This window comes from Somniosus microcephalus, unplaced genomic scaffold, assembly GCF_052327205.1.
Source record: "Somniosus microcephalus isolate GS21.2 unplaced genomic scaffold, FLI_Smic_1.0 unresolved_chr9, whole genome shotgun sequence".
Classification (NCBI taxonomy): Eukaryota; Metazoa; Chordata; class Chondrichthyes; order Squaliformes; family Somniosidae; genus Somniosus; species Somniosus microcephalus.
In genome coordinates this window covers 19,493,460-19,513,071 of record NW_028225187.1, presented here as the reverse complement: position 1 = coordinate 19,513,071, position 19,612 = coordinate 19,493,460, and the positions used below count along the sequence as shown (strand labels likewise).

Sequence of the window (19,612 nt, the reverse complement as noted above, 5' to 3'; positions counted from 1 at the left end):
GAGAGAGGCGCAGAGAGAGAGAGGCGCAGAGAGAGAGAGAGAGACAGAGAGAGAGAGAGAGAGGCAGAGAGAGAGAGACAGAGAGAGACAGAGAGAGAGAGAGAATGGGCAAACACACAATAGAAGCCCTACATGCAGAATTTTGCCGAAGCATTCTTCGCACCCAAAGGAAAACACCAACAAATGCATGCAGAGCCGAACTAGGCAGATACCCACTGATAATAAACATCCAAAAACGAGCACTAAACTTCCTAAATCACCTCAAATCTAGCTCCCCAGACACCCTTCATTTTAAAGCCTTCCAGACCCAAGAGCTAAACCCAGAGTAAGAGTCCCCTGAGTCAGCTGCTACTGAAACTAAGTACTCAGCCGGACCCTGACCAGCCCCAGACCAACACAGCCGTCCAAACACCAATCCGAGTGAACCCAAATCATTAAACAATGCAAAGAAACCTACCGCTGCCGGAACATTGGAACAATGTAACCAAAAGCCAAAGCAGATTAGAATGTTACCGGGCCCTAAAAAGAGAATATAAACTGGCAGACTATCTCTCGACCATCAGAGACACAAAACAGAGACAGACCCTCACCAGGTACAGACTAAGCGACCACCAACTGGCAATTGAAAAAGGAAGATACAAGAAATCCTGGCAGCCTAGAGAGAATAGAATATGCGATCAATGTCTGGCCGGCGAGGTTGAGACAGAGATGCATTTCCTCCTAAAATGCAAAAAATTCAACACATCAAGAAACATATTATTCAACAAGCTAAGCCAAACAACCCCAGATTTCAAGGAATTGGATGACCTGTCAAAATTGAGATTAGTCCTGGGAGAAGGAGACAGACCATACCTTGGGGCCAAATATGTAACAACATGTCACAACCTGAGACTGTTTAAAGTAAGACTGTTTAAAATTAATATTGTTAAAAGTAATATTGTATGTACCCAACAAATGTCAAATCGATTGACACCTACAGAATGTTGGAAAACTGTACCTTTTTGCTATGTAAGCTTTGGCAATATGGTTCTCTGTAAACTTTCATGCCAATAAAGCATTTGAATTGGAATTGGAATTGGAGAGAGAGAGAGAGGCAGAGAGAGAGAGAGAGAGAGGCAGAGAGAGAGAGAGAGGCAGAGAAAAAGAGAATATAAACTGGCAGACTATCTCTCGACCATCAGAGACACAAAACAGAGACAGACCCTCACCAGGTACAGACTAAGCGACCACCAACTGGCAATTGAAAAAGGAGATACAAGAAATCCTGGCAGCCTAGAGAGAATAGAATATGCCATCAATGTCTGACCGGCGAGGTTGAAACAGAAATGCATTTCCTCCTAAAATGCGAAAAATTCAACACATCAAGAAACATATTATTTAACAAGCTCAGCCAAACAACCCCAGATTTCAAGGATTTGGATGACCTGTCAAAATTAAAATTAGTCCTGGGAGAAGGAGACAGACCATACCTTGGTGCCAAATATGTAACAACATGTCACAACCTGAGGACTGTTTAAAAATTAATACTGAATGTACCCAATGATGTACAAAGACTGTTTAAATTAACATTGTTTAAAAGTAATATTGTATGTACCCAACAAGGGTCAAAATTGTTTGACACCTACAGAATGTTGGAAAACTGTACTTTTTTGTTGTGTAAGCTTTGGCAATATGGTTCTCTGTAAACTTTCATGCCAATAAAGCATTTGAATTTGAATTGAATTGAATTGAGAGAGAGGCAGAGAGAGAGAGAGGCAGAGAGAGAGAGAGAGGCAGAGAGAGAGAGAGAGACAGAGAGAGACAGAGAGAGAGAGACAGAGAGAGAGAGACAGAGAGAGAGACAGAGGCAGAGAGAGACAGAGGCAGAGAGAGAGAGGCAGAGAGAGAACAGAGAGAGAGAGAGAGAGAGAGAGAGACGGAGAGGGAGACAGAGAGAGAGAGACAGAGATAGAGAGAGAGAGAAACATCAAGAAACATATTATTCAACAAGCTAAGCCAAACAACCCCAGATTTCAAGGAATTGGATGATCTGTCAAAATTGAGATTAGTCCTAGGAGAAGGAGACAGACCATACCTTGGGGCCAAATATGTAACAACATGTCACAACCTGAGGACTGTTTAAAATTAAGACTGTTTAAAATTAATATTGAACGTACCAAATGAAGTACAAAGACTGTTTAAAATTAATATTGTTTAAAAGTAATATTGTATGTACCCAACAAATGTCAAATCGATTGACACCTACAGAATGTTGGAAAACTGTACCTTTTTGCTATGTAAGCTTTGGCAATATGGTTCTCTGTAAACTTTCATGCCAATAAAGCATTTTAATTGGAATTTAATTGGAATAATTGGAGAGAGAAACAGAGGCAGAGAGAGAGAGAGAGAGAGACAGACAGAGAGAGAGAGAGAGACAGAGCTTTGGCAATATGGTTCCCTGTAAACTTTCATGCCAATAAATCATTTGAATTGAATTGAATTGACAGAGGCAGAGAGAGAGAGAGAGAGGCAGAGAGAGAGAGAGAGGCAGAGAGAGAGAGAGAGAGAGGGACAGAGAGAGAGAGAGAGAGAGAGAGAGAGGGACAGAGAGAGAGAGAGAGAGACAGAGAGAGAGACAGAGAGAGAGAGAGAGAGAGAGAGGGACAGAGAGAGAGAGAGAGACAGAGAGAGAGAGAGGCAGAGAGAGAGAGAGGCAGAGAGAGAGAGGCAGAGAGAGAGACAGAGAGAGAGAGAGAGAGAGGGACAGAGAGAGAGAGAGAGAGACAGAGAGAGAGACAGAGAGAGAGAGGGACAGAGAGAGAGAGAGAGAGACAGAGAGAGAGAGAGGCAGAGAGAGAGAGAGAGGCAGAGAGAGAGAGAGCAGAGAGAGAGAGAGACAGAGACAGAGAGAGAGAGAGCAGAGAGAGAGAGAGGCAGAGAGAGAGAGAGAGAGACAGACAGAGAGAGAGATTCTAAATAGTAGATTACTTGATTTTCTTAACAAACATAATATCCTCAGAAAAAACCAAATAGGCTTTCTTCCAAAACACCGCACAGCCGACCATATCTATACCCTTCACACCCTCATTGGAAAACATATACACCAAACAAAAAATGGGAAAATATTCGCCTGTTTCATCGACTTCAAGAAGCCTTTGACTCTATATGGCACGAAGGGCTCTATTATAAACTTCTTCAGTGTGGAATAGGGGGCAAAGTCTATGACCTTATTAAATCAATGTATCTGAAAAACATATGCGGGGTCAAAATTGGAGACAAACGCACCGATTTCTTCACCCAGAGAAGAGGCGTCCGGCAGGGCTGCAATTTGAGCCCGACCCTGTTCAACATATACATAAATGAATTAGTAGACATGCTGGAGCAAAGCGAGTCACCAGGTCTCCGTCTCCTGGATGGAGAAGTGAAATCCCTGTTCTATGCGGACGACCTGGTTCTGCTGTCTCCCACAGAACAGGGATTACAGCAACAACTAGACCTACTCAACAAATACTGCCAAAATTGGGCTCTAACAGTAAATCTAAAGAAAACCAACATCATGATTTTTCAAAAAAGGCCCAGATGTCAGGAAAACAAATACCAGTTTACCCTCAGTGATACCACTATAGGACACACTATGAGCTACACCTACCTTGGTCTAACTATTACTGCATCAGGGAGCTTCAGCACAGCAGTGAATGCACTAAAAGAAAAAGCCCGAAGAGCCCTATATGCAATAAAAAGAAAATTCTACAACATCCAAATCCCAATCAAAATCTGGCTCAAAATATTTGACAGCATAATCCTGCCCATTGCACTGTACGGTAGTGAAGTATGGGGCCCGCTAAATCACCAAAGCTACACTAAATGGGAAAAACACACAATAGAAGCCCTACATGCAGAATTCTGCCGAAGCATCCTTCGCACCCAAAGAAAAACGCCAACAAATGCATGCAGAGCCGAACTAGGCAGATACCCACTGATAATAAACATCCAAAAATGAGCACTAAACTTCCTAAATCACCTCAAATCCAGCTCCCCAGACACCCTTCATTTCAAAGCCTTTCAGACCCAAGAGCTAAACCCAGAAAAGAGTCCCCTGAGTCAGCTGCTACTGAAACTAAGTACTCAGCCGGACCCTGACCAGCCCCAGACCAACACAGCCGTCCAAACACCAATCCGAGTGAACCAAATCATTAAAAAATGCAAAGAAACCTACCTGGAACATTGGAACAAAATAACCGAAAGCCAAAGCAGATTAGAATGTTACCGGGCCCTAAAAAGAGAATATAAACTGGCAGACTACCTCACGACCATCAGAGACACAAAACAGAGACAGACCCTCACCAGGTACAGACTAAGCGACCACCAACTGGAAATTGAAAAAGGCAGATACAAGAAATCCTGGCAGCCTAGAGAGAATAGAATATGCGATCAATGTCTGGCTGGCGAGGTTGAAACAGAAATGCATTTCCTCCTAAAATGCGAAAAATTCAACACATCAAGAAACATATTATTCAACAAGCTAAGCCAAACAACCCCAGATTTCAAGGAATTGGATGACCTGTCAAAATTGAGATTAGTCCTAGGAGAAGGAGACAGACCATACCTTGGGGCCAAATATGTAACAACATGTCACAACCTGAGGACTGTTTAAAATTAAGACTGTTTAAAATTAATATTGAACGTACCAAATGAAGTACAAAGACTGTTTAAAATTAATATTGTTTAAAAGTAATATTGTATGTACCCAACAAATGTCAAATCGATTGACACCTACAGAATGTTGGAAAACTGTACCTTTTTGCTATGTAAGCTTTGGCAATATGGTTCTCTGTAAACTTTCATGCCAATAAAGCATTTGAATTGGAATTGGAATTGGAGAGATAGACGAGATAGACAGACAGAGAGAGAGAGACACAGAGAGAGAGAGACAGAGAGAGAGAGAGAGAGAGAGGGACAGAGAGAGAGAGAGAGACAGAGAGAGAGAGAGGCAGAGAGAGAGAGAGGCAGAGAGAGAGACAGACAGAGAGAGAGAGAGAGACAGAGAGAGAGAGAGAGAGAGGCAGAGAGAGAGAGAGGCAGAGAGAGAGACAGACAGAGAGAGAGAGAGAGAGAGGCAGAGAGAGAGAGAGGCAGAGAGAGAGAGAGGCAGAGAGAGAGAGGCAGAGAGAGAGAGAGGCAGAGAGAGAGACAGAGAGAGAGAGAGAGAGAGGCAGAGAGACAGAGAGAGAGAGACAAACAGAAGATGCTGGGAAACACTCAGCAGGTCAGGCAGCCTCTGTGGAGAGAGAAAGAGAGTTAACATTTAGGTAAAAATTACACAGGATATACGGACAGAAACAGGCCAGTCGGCCCAAACCAGTCCATGCTGGAGTTCATGCTCCACTCGAGCCTCCTCCCGTCTTTCCTCATCTCACTCTATCAGCGTAACCCTCTACTCCCTTCTCCTTCATATGCTTGTCCAGCTTCCCCTTAAATGCATCGATACTATTCTCCTCAACCACTCCCTGTGGTAGCGAGTTCCACATTCTCACCACTCTCTGGGTAAAGACGTTTCTCCTGAATTCCCGATTGGATTTATTAGTGACTGTCTTCTATTGATGTCCCCTAGTTCTGGTCTCCCCCACAAGTGGAAACATCTTCTCTACGTCTACCCGATCGAACTCTTTCATAATCTTACAGACCTCGATCAGGTCACCCCTCAGCCTTCGCTTTTCCAGAGAAAAGAGCCCCAGCCTGTTCATCCTTTCCTGATAGTTATAACCTCTCAGTTCTGGGATCATCCTTGTCAATCTTCTCTGCACCCTCTCCAGTGTCTCTATATCCTTTTCATAAAATGGAGACCAGAACTGTGCACAGTGCTCAAGTGTGGTCTAACCAAGGTATATGGAGACCAGAACTGTGCACAGTGCTCCAAGTGTGGTCTAACCAAGGTATATGGAGACCAGAACTGTGCACAGTGCTCCAAGTGTGGTCTAACCAAGGTATATGGAGACCAGAACTGTGCACAGTGCTCCAAGTGCGGTCTAACCAAGGTATATGGAGACCAGAACTGTGCACAGTGCTCCAAGTGTGGTCTAACCAAGGTATATGGAGACCAGAACTGTGCACAGTGCTCCAAGTGTGGTCTAACCAAGGTATATGGAGACCAGGACTGTGCACAGTGCTCCAAGTGTGGTCTAACCAAGGTATATGGAGACCAGAACTGTGCACAGTGCTCCAAGTGTGGTCTAACCAAGGGATATGGAGACCAGAACTGGGCACAGTGCTCCAAGTGTGGTCTAACCATGATATACAGAGACCAGAACTGTGCACAGTGCTCCAAGTGTGGTCTAACCAAGGTATATGGAGACCAGAACTGTGCACAGTGCTCCAAGTGTGGTCTAACCAAGGTATATGGAGACCAGAACTGTGCACAGTGCTCCAAGTGTGGTCTAACTAAGGTATATGGAGACCAGAACTGTGCACAGTGCTCCAAGTGTGGTCTAACCAAGGTATATGGAGACCAGAACTGTGCACAGTCTCCAAGTGTGGTCTAACCAAGGTATATGAGACCAAACTGTGCACAGTGCTCCAAGTGTGGTCTAACCAAGGTATGACCAGAACTGTGCAGCCAAGTGCTCCAAGTGATCTAGACCGAGAACTACCATGATAAATACAGTGATCCAGAATTTGCATACCAGTGCTACAAGTATATGGCCACCAGAGACGATGTGCACGTGCTCCAAGTGTGGTCTAACCAAGGTATATGGAGACCAGAACTGTGCACAGTGCTCCAAGTGTGGTCTAACTAAGGTATATGGAGACCAGAACTGTGCACAGTGCTCCAAGTGTGGTCTAACCAAGGTATATGGAGACCAGAACTGTGCACAGTGCTCCAAGTGTGGTCTAACCAAGGTATATGGAGACCAGAACTGTGCACAGTGCTCCAAGTGTGGTCTAACCAAGGGATATGGAGACCAGAACTGTGCACAGTGCTCCAAGTGTGGTCTAACCATGATATACAGAGACCAGAACAGTGCACAGTGCTCCAAGTGTGGTCTAACCAAGGTATATGGAGACCAGAACTGTGCACAGTGCTCCAAGTGTGGTCTAACCAAGGTATATGGAGACCAGAACTCTGCACAGTGCTCCAAGTGTGGTCTAACTAAGGTATATGGAGACCAGAACTGTGCACAGTGCTCCAAGTGTGGTCTAACCAAGGTATATGGAGACCAGAACTGTGCACGGTGCTCCAAGTGTGGTCTAACCAAGGTATACGGAGACCAGAACTGTACGCAGTGTTCCAAATGTGGTCTAACCAAGGTATATGGAGACCAGAACTGTGCACAGTGCTCCAAGTGTGCTCTAACCAAGGTATATGGAGACCAGAACTGTGCACAGTGCTCCAAGTGAGGTCTAACCAAGGTATATGGAGACCAGAACTGTGCACAGTGCTCCAAGTGTGGTCTAACCAAGGTATATGGAGACCAGAACTGTGCACAGTGCTCCAAGTGTGGTCTAACCAAGGGATATGGAGACCAGGACTGTGCACAGTGCTCCAAGTGTGGTCTAACCAAGGTATATGGAGACCAGAACTGTGCACAATGCTCCAAGTGTGGTCCAACCAAGTTATATGGAGACCAGAACTGTGCGCAGTGCTCCAAGTGTGGTCTAACCAAGGTATATGGAGACCAGAACTGTGCACAGTGCTCCAAGTGTGGTCTAACCAAGGTATATGGAGACCAGAACTGTGCACAGTGCTCCAAGTGAGGTCTAAACAAGGTATATGGAGACCAGAACTGTGCACAGTGCTCCAAGTGTGGTCTAACCAAGGTATATGGAGACCAGAACTGTGCACAGTGCTCCAAGTGTGTTCTAACCAAGTTATATGGAGACCAGAACTGTGCGCAGTGCTCCAAGTGTGGTCTAACCAAGGGATATGGAGACCAGAACTGTGCACAGTGCTCCAAGTGAGGTCTAACCAAGGTATATGGAGACCAGAACTGTGCACAGTGCTCCAAGTGTGGTCTAACCAAGGTATATGGAGACCAGAACTGTGCACAGTGCTCCATGTGTGGTCTAACCAAGGTATATGGAGACCAGAACTGTGCACAGTGCTCCAAGTGTGGTCTAACCAAGGGATAGGGAGACCAGAACTGGGCACAGTGCTCCAAGTGTGGTCTAACCATGATATACAGAGACCAGAACTGTGCACAGTGCTCTAAATGTGGTCTAACCGAGGTATATGGAGACCAGAACTGTGCACAGTGCTCCAAGTGTGGTCTAACCAAGGTATATGGAGACCAGAACTGTGCACAGTGCTCCAAGTGTGGTCTAACCAAGGTATATGGAGACCAGAACTGTGCACAGTGCTCCAAGTGTGGTCTAACCAAGTTATATGGAGACCAGAACTGTGCGCAGTGCTCCAAGTGTGGTCTAACCAAGGGATATGGAGACCAGAACTGTGCACAGTGCTCCAAGTGAGGTCTAACCAAGGTATATGGAGACCAGAACTGTGCACAGTGCTCCAAGTGTGGTCTAACCAAGGTATATGGAGACCAGAACTGTGCACAGTGCTCCAAGTGTGGTCTAACCAAGGTATATGGAGACCAGAACTGTGCACAGTGCTCCAAGTGTGGTCTAACCGAGGTATATGGAGACCAGGACTGTGCACAGTGCTCCAGGTGTGGTCTAACCAAGGTTCGATACAGGTTTAACATAACTTCCCTACTTTTCAATTCTGTCCCTCTAGAAATAAACCCTAGTGCTGGATTTGCTTTTTTTATGGCCTTGCTAACCTGTGTCGCAACTTTTAGTGATTTGTGTATTTGTACTCCGAGATCCCTTTGTTCCTCTACCCCCCCCAGACTCGCACCCTCCAAGTGATAAGTGACCTCCCTATTCTTCCGACCAAAATACAATACCTCACATTTATCTGTGTTGAACTTCATTTGCCAATTATATGCCCATTCTGCAAGTTTATTAATGTCCTCCTGTAACTTGTCGCAGTCCTCCTCAGTATTGACTACCCCCCCAATTTGGTGTCATCCGCAAATTTAGAAATTATGTTTTTAATTCCAAAGTCTAAATCGTTAATTGTGAACAGCAGTGGTCCTAGCACTGATCCTTGTGGAACACCACTACCCACCTTCTGCTACTGTGAATAGCTACCCTTTACTGCCACTCTCTGCATTTTTTATTCGTTTATGGGATGTGGGTGTCTCTGGCAAGCCCAGCATTTATTGCCCATCCCTAGTTTTCCTTGAGAAGGTGGTGGTGAGCCGCCTTCTTGAACCGCTGCAGTCCGTGTGGTGAAGGTGCTCCCACAGTGCTGTTAGGGAGGGAGTTCCAGGATTTTGACCCAGCGACGATGAAGGAACGGCCGATATATTTCCAAGTCAGGATGGTGTGTGTGACTTGGAGCGGAACTTGGAGGTGGTGGTGTTCCCGTGCGCCTGCTGCCCTTGTCCTTCTAGGTGGAAGAGTTTGCGGGTTTGGGAGGTGCTGCCGAAGAAGCCTTGGCGAGTTGCTGCAGTGCATCTTGTAGATGGTCCACACTGCAGCCACGGTACGCCGGTGGTGGAGGGAGTGAATGTCTAAGGTGGTGGATGGGGTGCCGATCAAGCGGGGCTGCTTTGTCCTGGATGGTGGCGAGCTTCTTGAGTGTTGTTGGAGCTGCACTCATCCAGGCAAGTGGAGAGTATTCCATCACACTCCTGACTTGAGCCTTGTAGATGGTGGAAAGGCTTTGGGGAGTCAGGAGGTGAGATACTCGCCGCAGAATACCCAGCCTCTGACCTGCTCTTGTTGCCGCAGTATTTATGTGGCTGTTCCAGTTAAGTTTCTGGTCAATGGTAACCCCTAGGATGTTGATGGTGGGGGATTCGGCGATGGTAATACCAATACAGATGAAATGAGATGATACATTCTCAAACAGTACAATATCCTTTATTCACTTTCGACAAGTACAGAATTTTTCAATATTCAATGAAATCCTCAACTACTTACCAAACACTTCCTCTCTTTAACCATTTCCCCCTCAGACATTTGTCAACTTTTCTTTCAATAATTAATATTTTTAAAATTTGTTCATGGGATGTGGGCATCGCTGGCAAGGCCAGCATTTATTGCCCATCCCTCGAGAAGGTGGTGGTGAGCCGCCTTCTTGAACCGCTGCAGTCCGTGTGGTGAAGGTACTCCCACAGTGCTGTTAGGGAGGGAGTTCCAGGATTTGGACCCAGCGACGATGAAGGAACGGCCGATATATTTCCAAGTCAGGATGGTGTGTGTGACTTGGAGGTGGTGGTGTTCCCCGTGCGCCTGCTGCCCTCGTCCTTCTAGGTGGAAGAGGTTGTGGGTTTGGGAGGTGCTGCCGAAGAAGCCTTGGCGAGTTGCTGCAGTGCATCTTGTAGATGGTCCACACTGCAGCCACGGTGCACCGGTGGTGGAGGGAGTGAATGTTTAAGGTGGTGGATGGGGTGCCAATCAAGCGGGGCTGCTTTATCCTGGATGGTGTCGAGCTTCTTGAGTGTTGTTGCGCTTTCTGTCCTGAAGTCAGCCAGCAATTCATTCTGCTACTTGTCCCCTGACTCCACATTCTCTGACATTGAAGGTCGTCGTCGTACGTGTCTTCACACTGTTCCCTTTGGGGCACTGTATAAAGTGGTGGAAGGATTTCTGGCCGCGATTAACGCTCCTTCCATGACCGTAACCATCTTCGTACCAGCCATTAGGGTGGTTAGTCCTATGGCGGGAGGGTTTTACGGGCTCCCACAACCCATACGAGGGGGAGGTCCACCCACATCCACGGACACAGGTATCCCGCTGGATGTCAACCCAGAATTTAGAGCCGGAGCTCCGACTCCACTTGCCGGGACTGTCTGGAGCGGGGTTCAAAACCCTACGCCTTCTGGCCCAGCAGCGGGGATGCTACCATTACGCCAAAGGCCCACTCCACCTTGAAGGTAGCAGGACAGGTAGATAAGCTGGTTAAGAAGGCATACGGGATACTTGTCTTTCTTAGCCGGGGCATAGAATACAAGAGCAGGGAGGTTATGCTAGAACTGTATAAAACACTAGTTAGGCCACAGCTAGAATACTGGGTGCAGTTCTGGTCACCACATTACAGGAAAGATGTGATTGCACTAGAGAGGGTACAGAGGAGATTTACCAGGATGTTGCCTGGGCTGGGAATTTTAGTTATGAGGCAAGATTGGATAGGCTGGTGTTGCTTTCTTTGGAACAGAGGAGACTCAGGGGAGATTTAATTGAGGTGTATAAAATTATGAGGGGCCTGGATAGAGTGGATAGGAAGGACATAAGAACAGAACATAAGAACATAAGAAATAGGAGCAAAAGTCGGCCATTCGGCCCCTCGAGCCTGCTCCGCCATTCAATAAGATCATAGCTGATCTGATCTTGGCCTCAACTCCGATTTTCTGCCCGCTCCCCTTATCCCTTGACTCCCCTGTAGTTCAAATATCTGTCTATCTCCACCTTAAATATATTCAATGACCCAGCCTCCACAGCTCTCTGGGGCAGAGGATTCCACAGATTCATGACTCTCTGAGAGAAAACATTCCTCCTCATCTCCGCTTTAAATGGGTGACTCCTTATCCTGAAACTGTGCCCCCTAGTTCTAGATTCCCCCCACGAGGGGAAACATCCTCTCTGCATCTACACTGTCGAGGCCCCCTCAGAATCTTATATGGTTCAGTAAGATCACCTCTCATTCTTCTAAACTCCAATGAGTATAGGCCCAACCTCCTCAACCTTTCCTCATAAGACAACCCCCTCATCTCGGGAATCAATCTAGTGAACGTAGCCCTCCTTAAATAAGGAGACCAAAAGTGCGCGCAGTACTCCAGGTGTGGTCTCACAGTTACAGCAAGACTTCCCTACTTTTATACTCCATCTCCCTTGCCTATTTCCCTGAGCAGAGAGGTCAATAAGCAAGGGGGCATAGATGGAAAGTCATTGGTAGAAGGGTTAGGGAGGAGTTGAGATGAACAGTTTTCTCACCCAGAGGGTCTGGCGCTCACAACTCTGTGAATAGTGGTTAGAATGGAGGCGGGCGGGCGGCAATGGTGGCCGCCCTTACCCAGCCTGCCCCGCGCGGGTAAATACGCCCTATCTGGGCAGCGGCGGGGCGGCTGCGCATGCGCCAGGGGAGTGTTGGGTCGGGGCGTCCGTTGACGTCGAGCGGCAGGCGGGCGGCCGGCCTTTGGCTTTTGATTTCCATTTAAACGCTCCGAAAGCCCGACCGGAGCGGCCGGTAAGTGCCGCTAAGGTGGCGTTTGATCCCCCGCTGCCGGTGGCGGGCGAAATCGCGGTGTAATTTAGCCACCGGAGGGCGGGGAAGCAGGCTGCGGCCTAGTTTTAAAGGGGAGGTCACCCCGCGCCGGAAGTGCCGGTGGCCGGCGCCGCCTCCTGACTCTGCGCCTTTAATGCAGTCTGTTGCTGTTTTTTAAGAAGATTTTGCCCCCAGCCGACAGAAAAACAGGTTTTGAATGGCGAGGCTCTCGCTCACCTCCAAGTGGCCGAGTGAGGACATGGCAGGCAGTGTGGGCAGAGACAGAGGGGGCTATTGGGACATGTGAGGCATCGCAGTTTGCAGGGGAGTGAGGCTATTTGGACACGTGAGGCATCACCGTTTGCAGGGGAGTGGGGAATATTGGGCCCATGTGTGAGGGGAGTGAAACATTTGGGCATGTGAGCCATCGCAGTTTGCAGGGGAGTGAGGCTATTTGGACATGTGAGGCATCACCGTTTGCAGGGGAGTGAGGCTATTTGGGCATGTGAGCCATCGCAGTTTGCAGGGGAGTGAGGCTATTTGGGCATGTGAGCCATCGCAGTTTGCAGGGGAGTGAAGCTATTTGGACATGTGAGGCATCACCGTTTGCAGGGGAGTGAAGCTATTTGGGCATGTGAGGCATCACAGTTTGAGGGGATTGAAGATTTGGACACGTGAGGCATCGCAGTTTGCAGGGGAGTGGGGATATTGGGCCATGTGTGAGGGGAGTGAAATATTTGGACATGTGAGGCATCGCAGATTGAGGGGAGTGGGGGTATTTGGCAATGTGAGGCATCGCGGTTTGAAGGGTGTGAAATATTTTGCCATGTGTGACATCGCAGTTTGAGGGGAGTGGGGACATTTGGACATGTGAGGCATCGCAGTTTGCAAGGGAGTGGGGCTATTTGGACATGTGAGGCATCGCAGTTTGAGGGGGTGGGAGAATTTGGCCATGTGGGGCATCGCAGTTTGAGGGATTCTGCGAGAATTTGGCCATGTGGGGCACTGCAGTTTGAGGGGAGTGGGACGATTTGGCCATGTGAGGCATCGCAGTTTGAGGAGAGTGAAATATTTGGACATGTGAGGCATCACAGTTTGAGCGAATGAAATATTTGGACATGTGAGGCATTGCAAATTGAGGGGATTTAGGGTATTTGGCCCTGTGAGGCATCCCAGCTGTAGGGGAGTGAAATATTTGGACATGTGCGACATCGCAGTTTGAGGGGAGTGAAATATTTGGACGTGTGAGGCATCGCTGTTTGAGGGGAGTGAAATATTTGGCTATATGAGGCATCGCAGTTTGAGGGGAGTGAGGCTATTTGGGCATGTGAGCCATCGCACGTTGAGGAGAGTGAGATATTTGGACACGTGAGGCATCGCAGCTGCAGGGAAGTGTAGGTATTCGGCCATGTGAGGCATCGCAGTTTAAGATGAGTGGGGGTATTTGGCCATGTGAGGCATCGCAGTTTGAGGGGAGTGAAATATTTAGCCATATGTGACATCACAGTTTGAGGGGAGTGAAATATTTGGCTATGTGAGGCATCGCAGTTTGAGGGGAGTGAAATATTTAGCCATGTGTGACATCGCAGTTTGAAGGGCGTGAAATATTTGGCTATGTAAGGCATCGCAGTTTGAGGGTATTGGGGGTATTTGGCCATGTGAGGCATCGCAGATTGAGGAGAGAGGGTATTTGGCAATGTGAGGCATTGCGGTTTGAAGGGTGTGAAATATTTGGTCATGTGTGACATCACGGTTTGAGGGGAGTGGGGACATTTGGACATGAGGCATTACAGTTTGAGGGGGTGGGAGAATTTGGCCATGTGAGGCATCACAGTTTGAGTGGAGTGAAATATTTGACCATGTTGTGCATCGCAGCTTGAGGGATACTGCGGGTATTTGGCCATGTGGGGCGTCGCAGTTTGAGGGGAGTGAAATATTTGGACATGTGAGGCATTGCAGTTTGAGGGGAAATAGGATATTTGGCCATGTGAGGCATCGCAGTTTGAGGGGAGTTGGGGTATTTGGACATATGAGGCGTCGCAGTTTCAGCAGAGTGTGGTTATTTAGCCATGTGAGGCATCGCAGTTTGAGGGGAGTGAAATATTTGGACATGTGAGGCATTGCAGTTTGAGGGGAAATAGGATATTTGGCCATGTGAGGCATCGCAGTTTGAGGGGAGTTGGGGTATTTGGACATGTGAAGCGTCGCAGTTTGAGCAGAGTGTGGTTATTTAGCCATGTGAGGCATCGCAGATTATGGGGAGTGGGGATATTTGGCCATGTGAGGCATCGCAGGTGCAGCAGTGTGAAATATTTGGCCATGTGAGGCATCACTTTTTGAAGGGAGTGAAATATTTGGCCATGTGAGGCATCGCAGTTTGAGGAGAGTGGGGGTATTTGGACATGTAGGGCATCGCAGTTTGAGGGGAGTGAAATATTTGGACATGTGAGGCATCATAGCTTCAGCAGAGTGAAATATTTGGCCATGTGAGGCATCGCAGTTTGAGCAGAGTGTGGTTATTTGGCCATGTGAGGCATCGCAGTTTGAGGAGAGTGGGGGTATTTGAACATGAGGCTTTGCAGTTTGAGGGGAGTGGGGATATTTGGCCATGTGAGGCATTGCAGGTGCAGGAGAGTGAAATATTTGGCCATGTGAGGCATCGCATTCTGAGGGGAGTGAAATATTTGGACCTGTGAGGCATCGCAGTTTGAGGGGAGTGGGGGTATTTGTACATGAGGCATCGCAGCTATAGGGGAGGGAAATATTTGGACATGTGAGGCATCACAGTTTGGGGGAAGTGGGTGGTTATTTGGCCATGTGAGGCATCACAGTTTGAGGGGAGTGGGACTATTTGGCCATGGGAGGCGTCACAGTTTGAGGTGAGTGGGAGATATTTGGACATGTGAGGCATCACAGCTACAACAGTGTGAAATATTTAACATGTGAACCGTCACAGCTTCAGGGGAGTGTGTGGCTATTTGAACATGTGAGGCATCGCAGCTTAAGGGGAGTGAAATATTTTCCATGTGAGGCATCCCATGTTCAGGAGAGTGGGGTATTTGGCCATGTGAGGCATCACCGCTTCAGGTGAGTGGGAGATATTTGGCTATGTGAGGCATCACAACCTCAGCACAGTGAAATATTTGGCCATGTGAGGCAGCACAGTTCGAGGGGAGTGGGGGTTATTTGGCCATATGAGGCATCGCAGTTTGAGGGGAGTGAAATATTTGGCTATGTGAGGCATCACAGCTACAACAGAGTGAAATATTTGAACATGTGAGGCATCGCAGTGTGAGGGAAGTGGAGGTATTTGGCCATGTGAGGCGTCACAGTTTGAGGGGAGTGGGACTATTTGGCCATGTGAGGCATTGCAAGTGAAGGAGTGTGAAATATTTGGCCACGTGAGACAGCACAGTTAAAGGGGTTTGGGGTATTTGGCCTTGTGAGGCATCACAGTTTGAGGGGAAGTGAAATTTTTGGCTGTGTGAGGCATCGCAGTTTGAGGGGCGTGAAATAATTGGCCATGTGTCGCATCACAGCTTCATCACAGTGAAATATTTGGCCATGTGAGGCAGCACAGTTTGAGGGGAGTGGGGATATTTGGATATGTGAGGCATCGCAGCTTCAGGAGAGGGGGATAATTTTTCGAAGTGAGGCATCACCAGAGCGCTTCAGGAGAGTGACATATTTGATTCGGGTGGGCATCACAGGCAAGCTTTGGGAGCGTGAGATATTTGACTAGGGAGGGCATCACAGCTGAGTCTGGGACAGCGAGTGTCGGTGGGATATTGACCAATATCCAGTCTTCCAAACGGACGCAGCCCCATCATCAGGGCTGGTGGGTGGGGGGCGATAACACCCATTTTGCGATGCCTCCCCAGTCGAATTTCCACCCGGTCGCGGATCGAATTAACTGCGTGTTGTTTTTCCTGTTTCTTTTGTAGGAAGTTTCTTCCTCCGTCATCTCTCTCTTCCCGCCCGCCCCGCGCCCCCGATGGCTGACCCTCCCCCGGCTGACCACGCACCCCCTGCGGGAGAGGGGGCGGCACGGGAGGAGGAGGATCCCGCGGCGGGCGGCGAGAGTAGCCGGAGCTTGGTCCAGCAGCCCAGCCCCAATGAGGAGCGACCCTTTCCCTGCGCAGTCTGCGGCAAGCGGCTGAAGAGCGCGTCCAACCTGGCCCGGCACCGGCGGACGCACGGCGGCGAGCGGCCGTTCCTCTGCACGCTCTGCGGCAAGGCCTTCGGCCAGTCCTTCAACCTGGCCGCCCACCAGCGCAGCCACACCGGCGAACGGCCCTTCCCCTGCCGGCTCTGCGGCCGAGCCTTCACCTGCGCCGCCCACCTGGAGCGCCACCGCGCGGCCCACGCCGGGCGCCGGCCCTTCGCATGCTCGCTGTGTGGCCGCAGTTTCGGCTGCTCCTACAACCTGGTGCAGCACCAGAGCACACACACCGGTGAGCGACCGTATCGCTGCACCGCCTGTCCCCGCGGCTTCAACCGCTCCTACAACCTGCTGGCACACCAGCGCTCCCGGCACGGCGCGGCCCTGCTGCCCCAGTGAGCGCCGCATCTCCGAGAATTCCCCCACCGCCTCCGACACTCGCCCTCCCGTCTCCGTTCTCCCGCCACCGCCCCCCAGACGACAGCAGTGATTCAGTAACGTCTGGCGTGGCCCATGAACGTCTGGAGAGATTTGGTTACGTCTGGCGAGATCCGGTAATGTCTGTCGAGATCCGGTTACGTCTGTCGAGATCCGGTTACGTCTGTCGAGATCCGGTTACATCTGGCGTGATCCAGTAACGTCTGTCGAGATCCGGTTACGTCTGTCGAGATCCGGTTACGTCTGGTGTGATCCGGTAACGTCTGTCGAGATCCGGTTACGTCTGTCGAGATCCGGTTACGTCTGTCGAGATCCGGTAACCTCTGTCGAGATCCGGCTACGTCTGGCGTGATCCGGTAACGTCTGTCGAGATCTGGCTACGTCTGTCGAGATCCGGTTACATCTGTCGAGATCTGGTTACGTCTGTCGAGATCCGGCTACGTCTGTCGAGATCCGGTAACGTCTGTCGAGATCCGGTTACATCTGTCGAGATCTGGTTACGTCTGTCGAGATCTGGTTACGTCTGTCGAGATCCGGCTACGTCTGTCGAGATCCGGTAACATCTGTCGAGATCCGGCTACGTCTGGCGTGATCCGGTAACATCTGTCGAGATCTGGCTAGATCCGGTTACGTCTGTCGAGATCCGGTTACGTCTGTCGAGATCCGGTTACGTCTGTCGAGATCCGGTTACGTCTGTCGAGATCCGGTAACGTCTGTCGAGATCCGGTAACGTCTGTCGAGATCCGGTAACGTCTGTCGAGATCCGGTTACGTCTGTCGAGATCCGGTTACGTCTGTCGAGATCTGGTAACGTCTGTCGAGATCTGGCTACGTCTGTCGAGATCCGGTTACGTCTGTCGAGATCCGGTTACGTCTGTCGAGATCTGGTTACGTCTGTCGAGATCAGGCTACGTCTGTCGAGATCCGGTTACGTCTGTCGAGATCCGGTTACGTCTGTCGAGATCCGGTTACGTCTGTCGAGATCCGGTTACGTCTGTCGAGATCCGGTTACGTCTGTCGAGATCCGGTTACGTCTGTCGTGATCCGGTAACGTCTGTCGAGATCCGGTTACGTCTGTCGAGATCCGGTTACGTCTGGTGTGATCCGGTAACGTCTGTCGAGATCCGGTTACGTCTGTCGAGATCCGGTTACGTCTGTCGAGATCCGGTTACGTCTGTCGAGATCCGGCTACGTCTGTCGAGATCCAGTTATGTCTGTCGAGATCCGGTAACGTCTGTCGTGCGTTGCGAACAGGAAGTGCGAGCCCCACACAAGACTTTCCCCACAATCGATAGACACCTGCCGGCTTCACTACTGCTCAGAGAGCGATGATCAGTTGGAACGCGAGCCGGCTCCGAGACCATCTTTACCCCGACTCTCGGCTCTCCAGGGACCCGGCCTGCGGTTCTCGCTCTTGCTGGCTGTCCAGTCGGTTCAGCTCATTCACGCCCGTGAGAGACACAGAAGAGGCCTGTTTGAATAAAACCGCTTCCCATGACTGATCCAGTTGTGTGTGTCGTATTTCTGGCTACATCTCGACCTGCAGACCCTCCCTGGCCCCTTGTCCGAAAGCAGAGGTCGATTTTCCTCTTCTCTAAGGAAGGATATATTTGACTTAGAAGGCGGTACAATGAAGATTCACTAAATTGGACTCGAGCCCCATAATCCAGGCCCACACTCCCCGGTGCCAGTACTGAGGGAGCGCTGCACTGTCGGAGGGAGATGTATATACTCTAGGACTCGAGCTCCATAATCCAGGCCCACACTCCCCGGTGCCAGTACTGAGGGAGCGCTGCACTGTCGGAGGTAGATGTATATACGCTAGGACTCGAGCTCCATAATCCAGGCCCACACTCCCCGGTGCCAGTACTGAGGGAGTGCTGCACTGTCGGAGGTAGATGTATATACTCTAGGGCTCGAGCCCCATAATCCAGGCCCACACTCCCCGGTGCCAGTACTGAGGGAGCGCTGCACTGTCGGAGGTAGATGTATATACGCTAGGACTCGAACTCCATAATCCAGGCCCACACTCCCCGGTGCCAGTACTGAGTGAGCGCTGCACTGTCGGAGGTATATGTATAAACTCAAGGACTCGAGCCCCATAATCCAGGCCCACACTCCCTGGTGTCAGTACTGAGGGAGCGCTGAACTGTCGGAGGTAGATGTATATACTCTAGGACTCGAGCCCCATAATCCAGGCCCACACTCCCTGGTGTCAGTACTGAGGGAGCGCTGCACTGTCGGAGGTAGATGTATATACTCTAGGATTGAGCACCATAATCCAGGCCCACACTCCCCGGTGCCAGTACTGAGGGAGCGCTGCACTGTCGGAGGTAGATGTATATACTCTAGGACTCGAGCCCCATAATCCAGGCCCACACTCCCCGGTGCCGGTACTGAGGGAGTGCTGCACTGTCGGAGGTAGATGTATATACTCTAGGACTCGAGCCCCATAATCCAGGCCCACACTCCCCGGTGCCAGTACTGAGGGAGTGCTGCACTGTCGGAGGTAGATGTATATACTCTAGGACTTGAGCCCCATAATCCAGGAGCAAACTCCCCAGTGCCAGTGCTGAGGGAGCGCTGCACTGTCGGAGGTAGATGTATATACTCTAGGACTCGAGCTCCATAATCCAGGCCCACACTCCCCGGTGCCAGTACTGAGGGAGCGTTGCACTGTCGGAGGTCGATGTATATACTCTAGGACTCGAACCCCATAATCCAGGCCCACATTCCCCGGTGCCGGTACTGAGGGAGCGC

The 19,612-nt window shown here is 49.6% G+C and overlaps 1 protein-coding gene across 1 annotated transcript in view; it reads left to right on the top strand.

The window, feature by feature from the left end:
* LOC147084863 (uncharacterized) overlaps nt 1-17,474 on the top strand; it is a 90,119-nt gene extending 72,645 nt beyond the window's left edge. Inside the window, exon 5 of the mRNA XM_085979354.1 lies at nt 16,198-17,474. Coding sequence (XP_085835480.1) covers nt 16,198-16,814 — 617 coding nt within the window. The 3' untranslated portion in view covers nt 16,815-17,474. The remainder of the gene's footprint in view (nt 1-16,197) is intronic.
* Nucleotides 17,475-19,612: the final 2,138 nt, after the last annotated feature.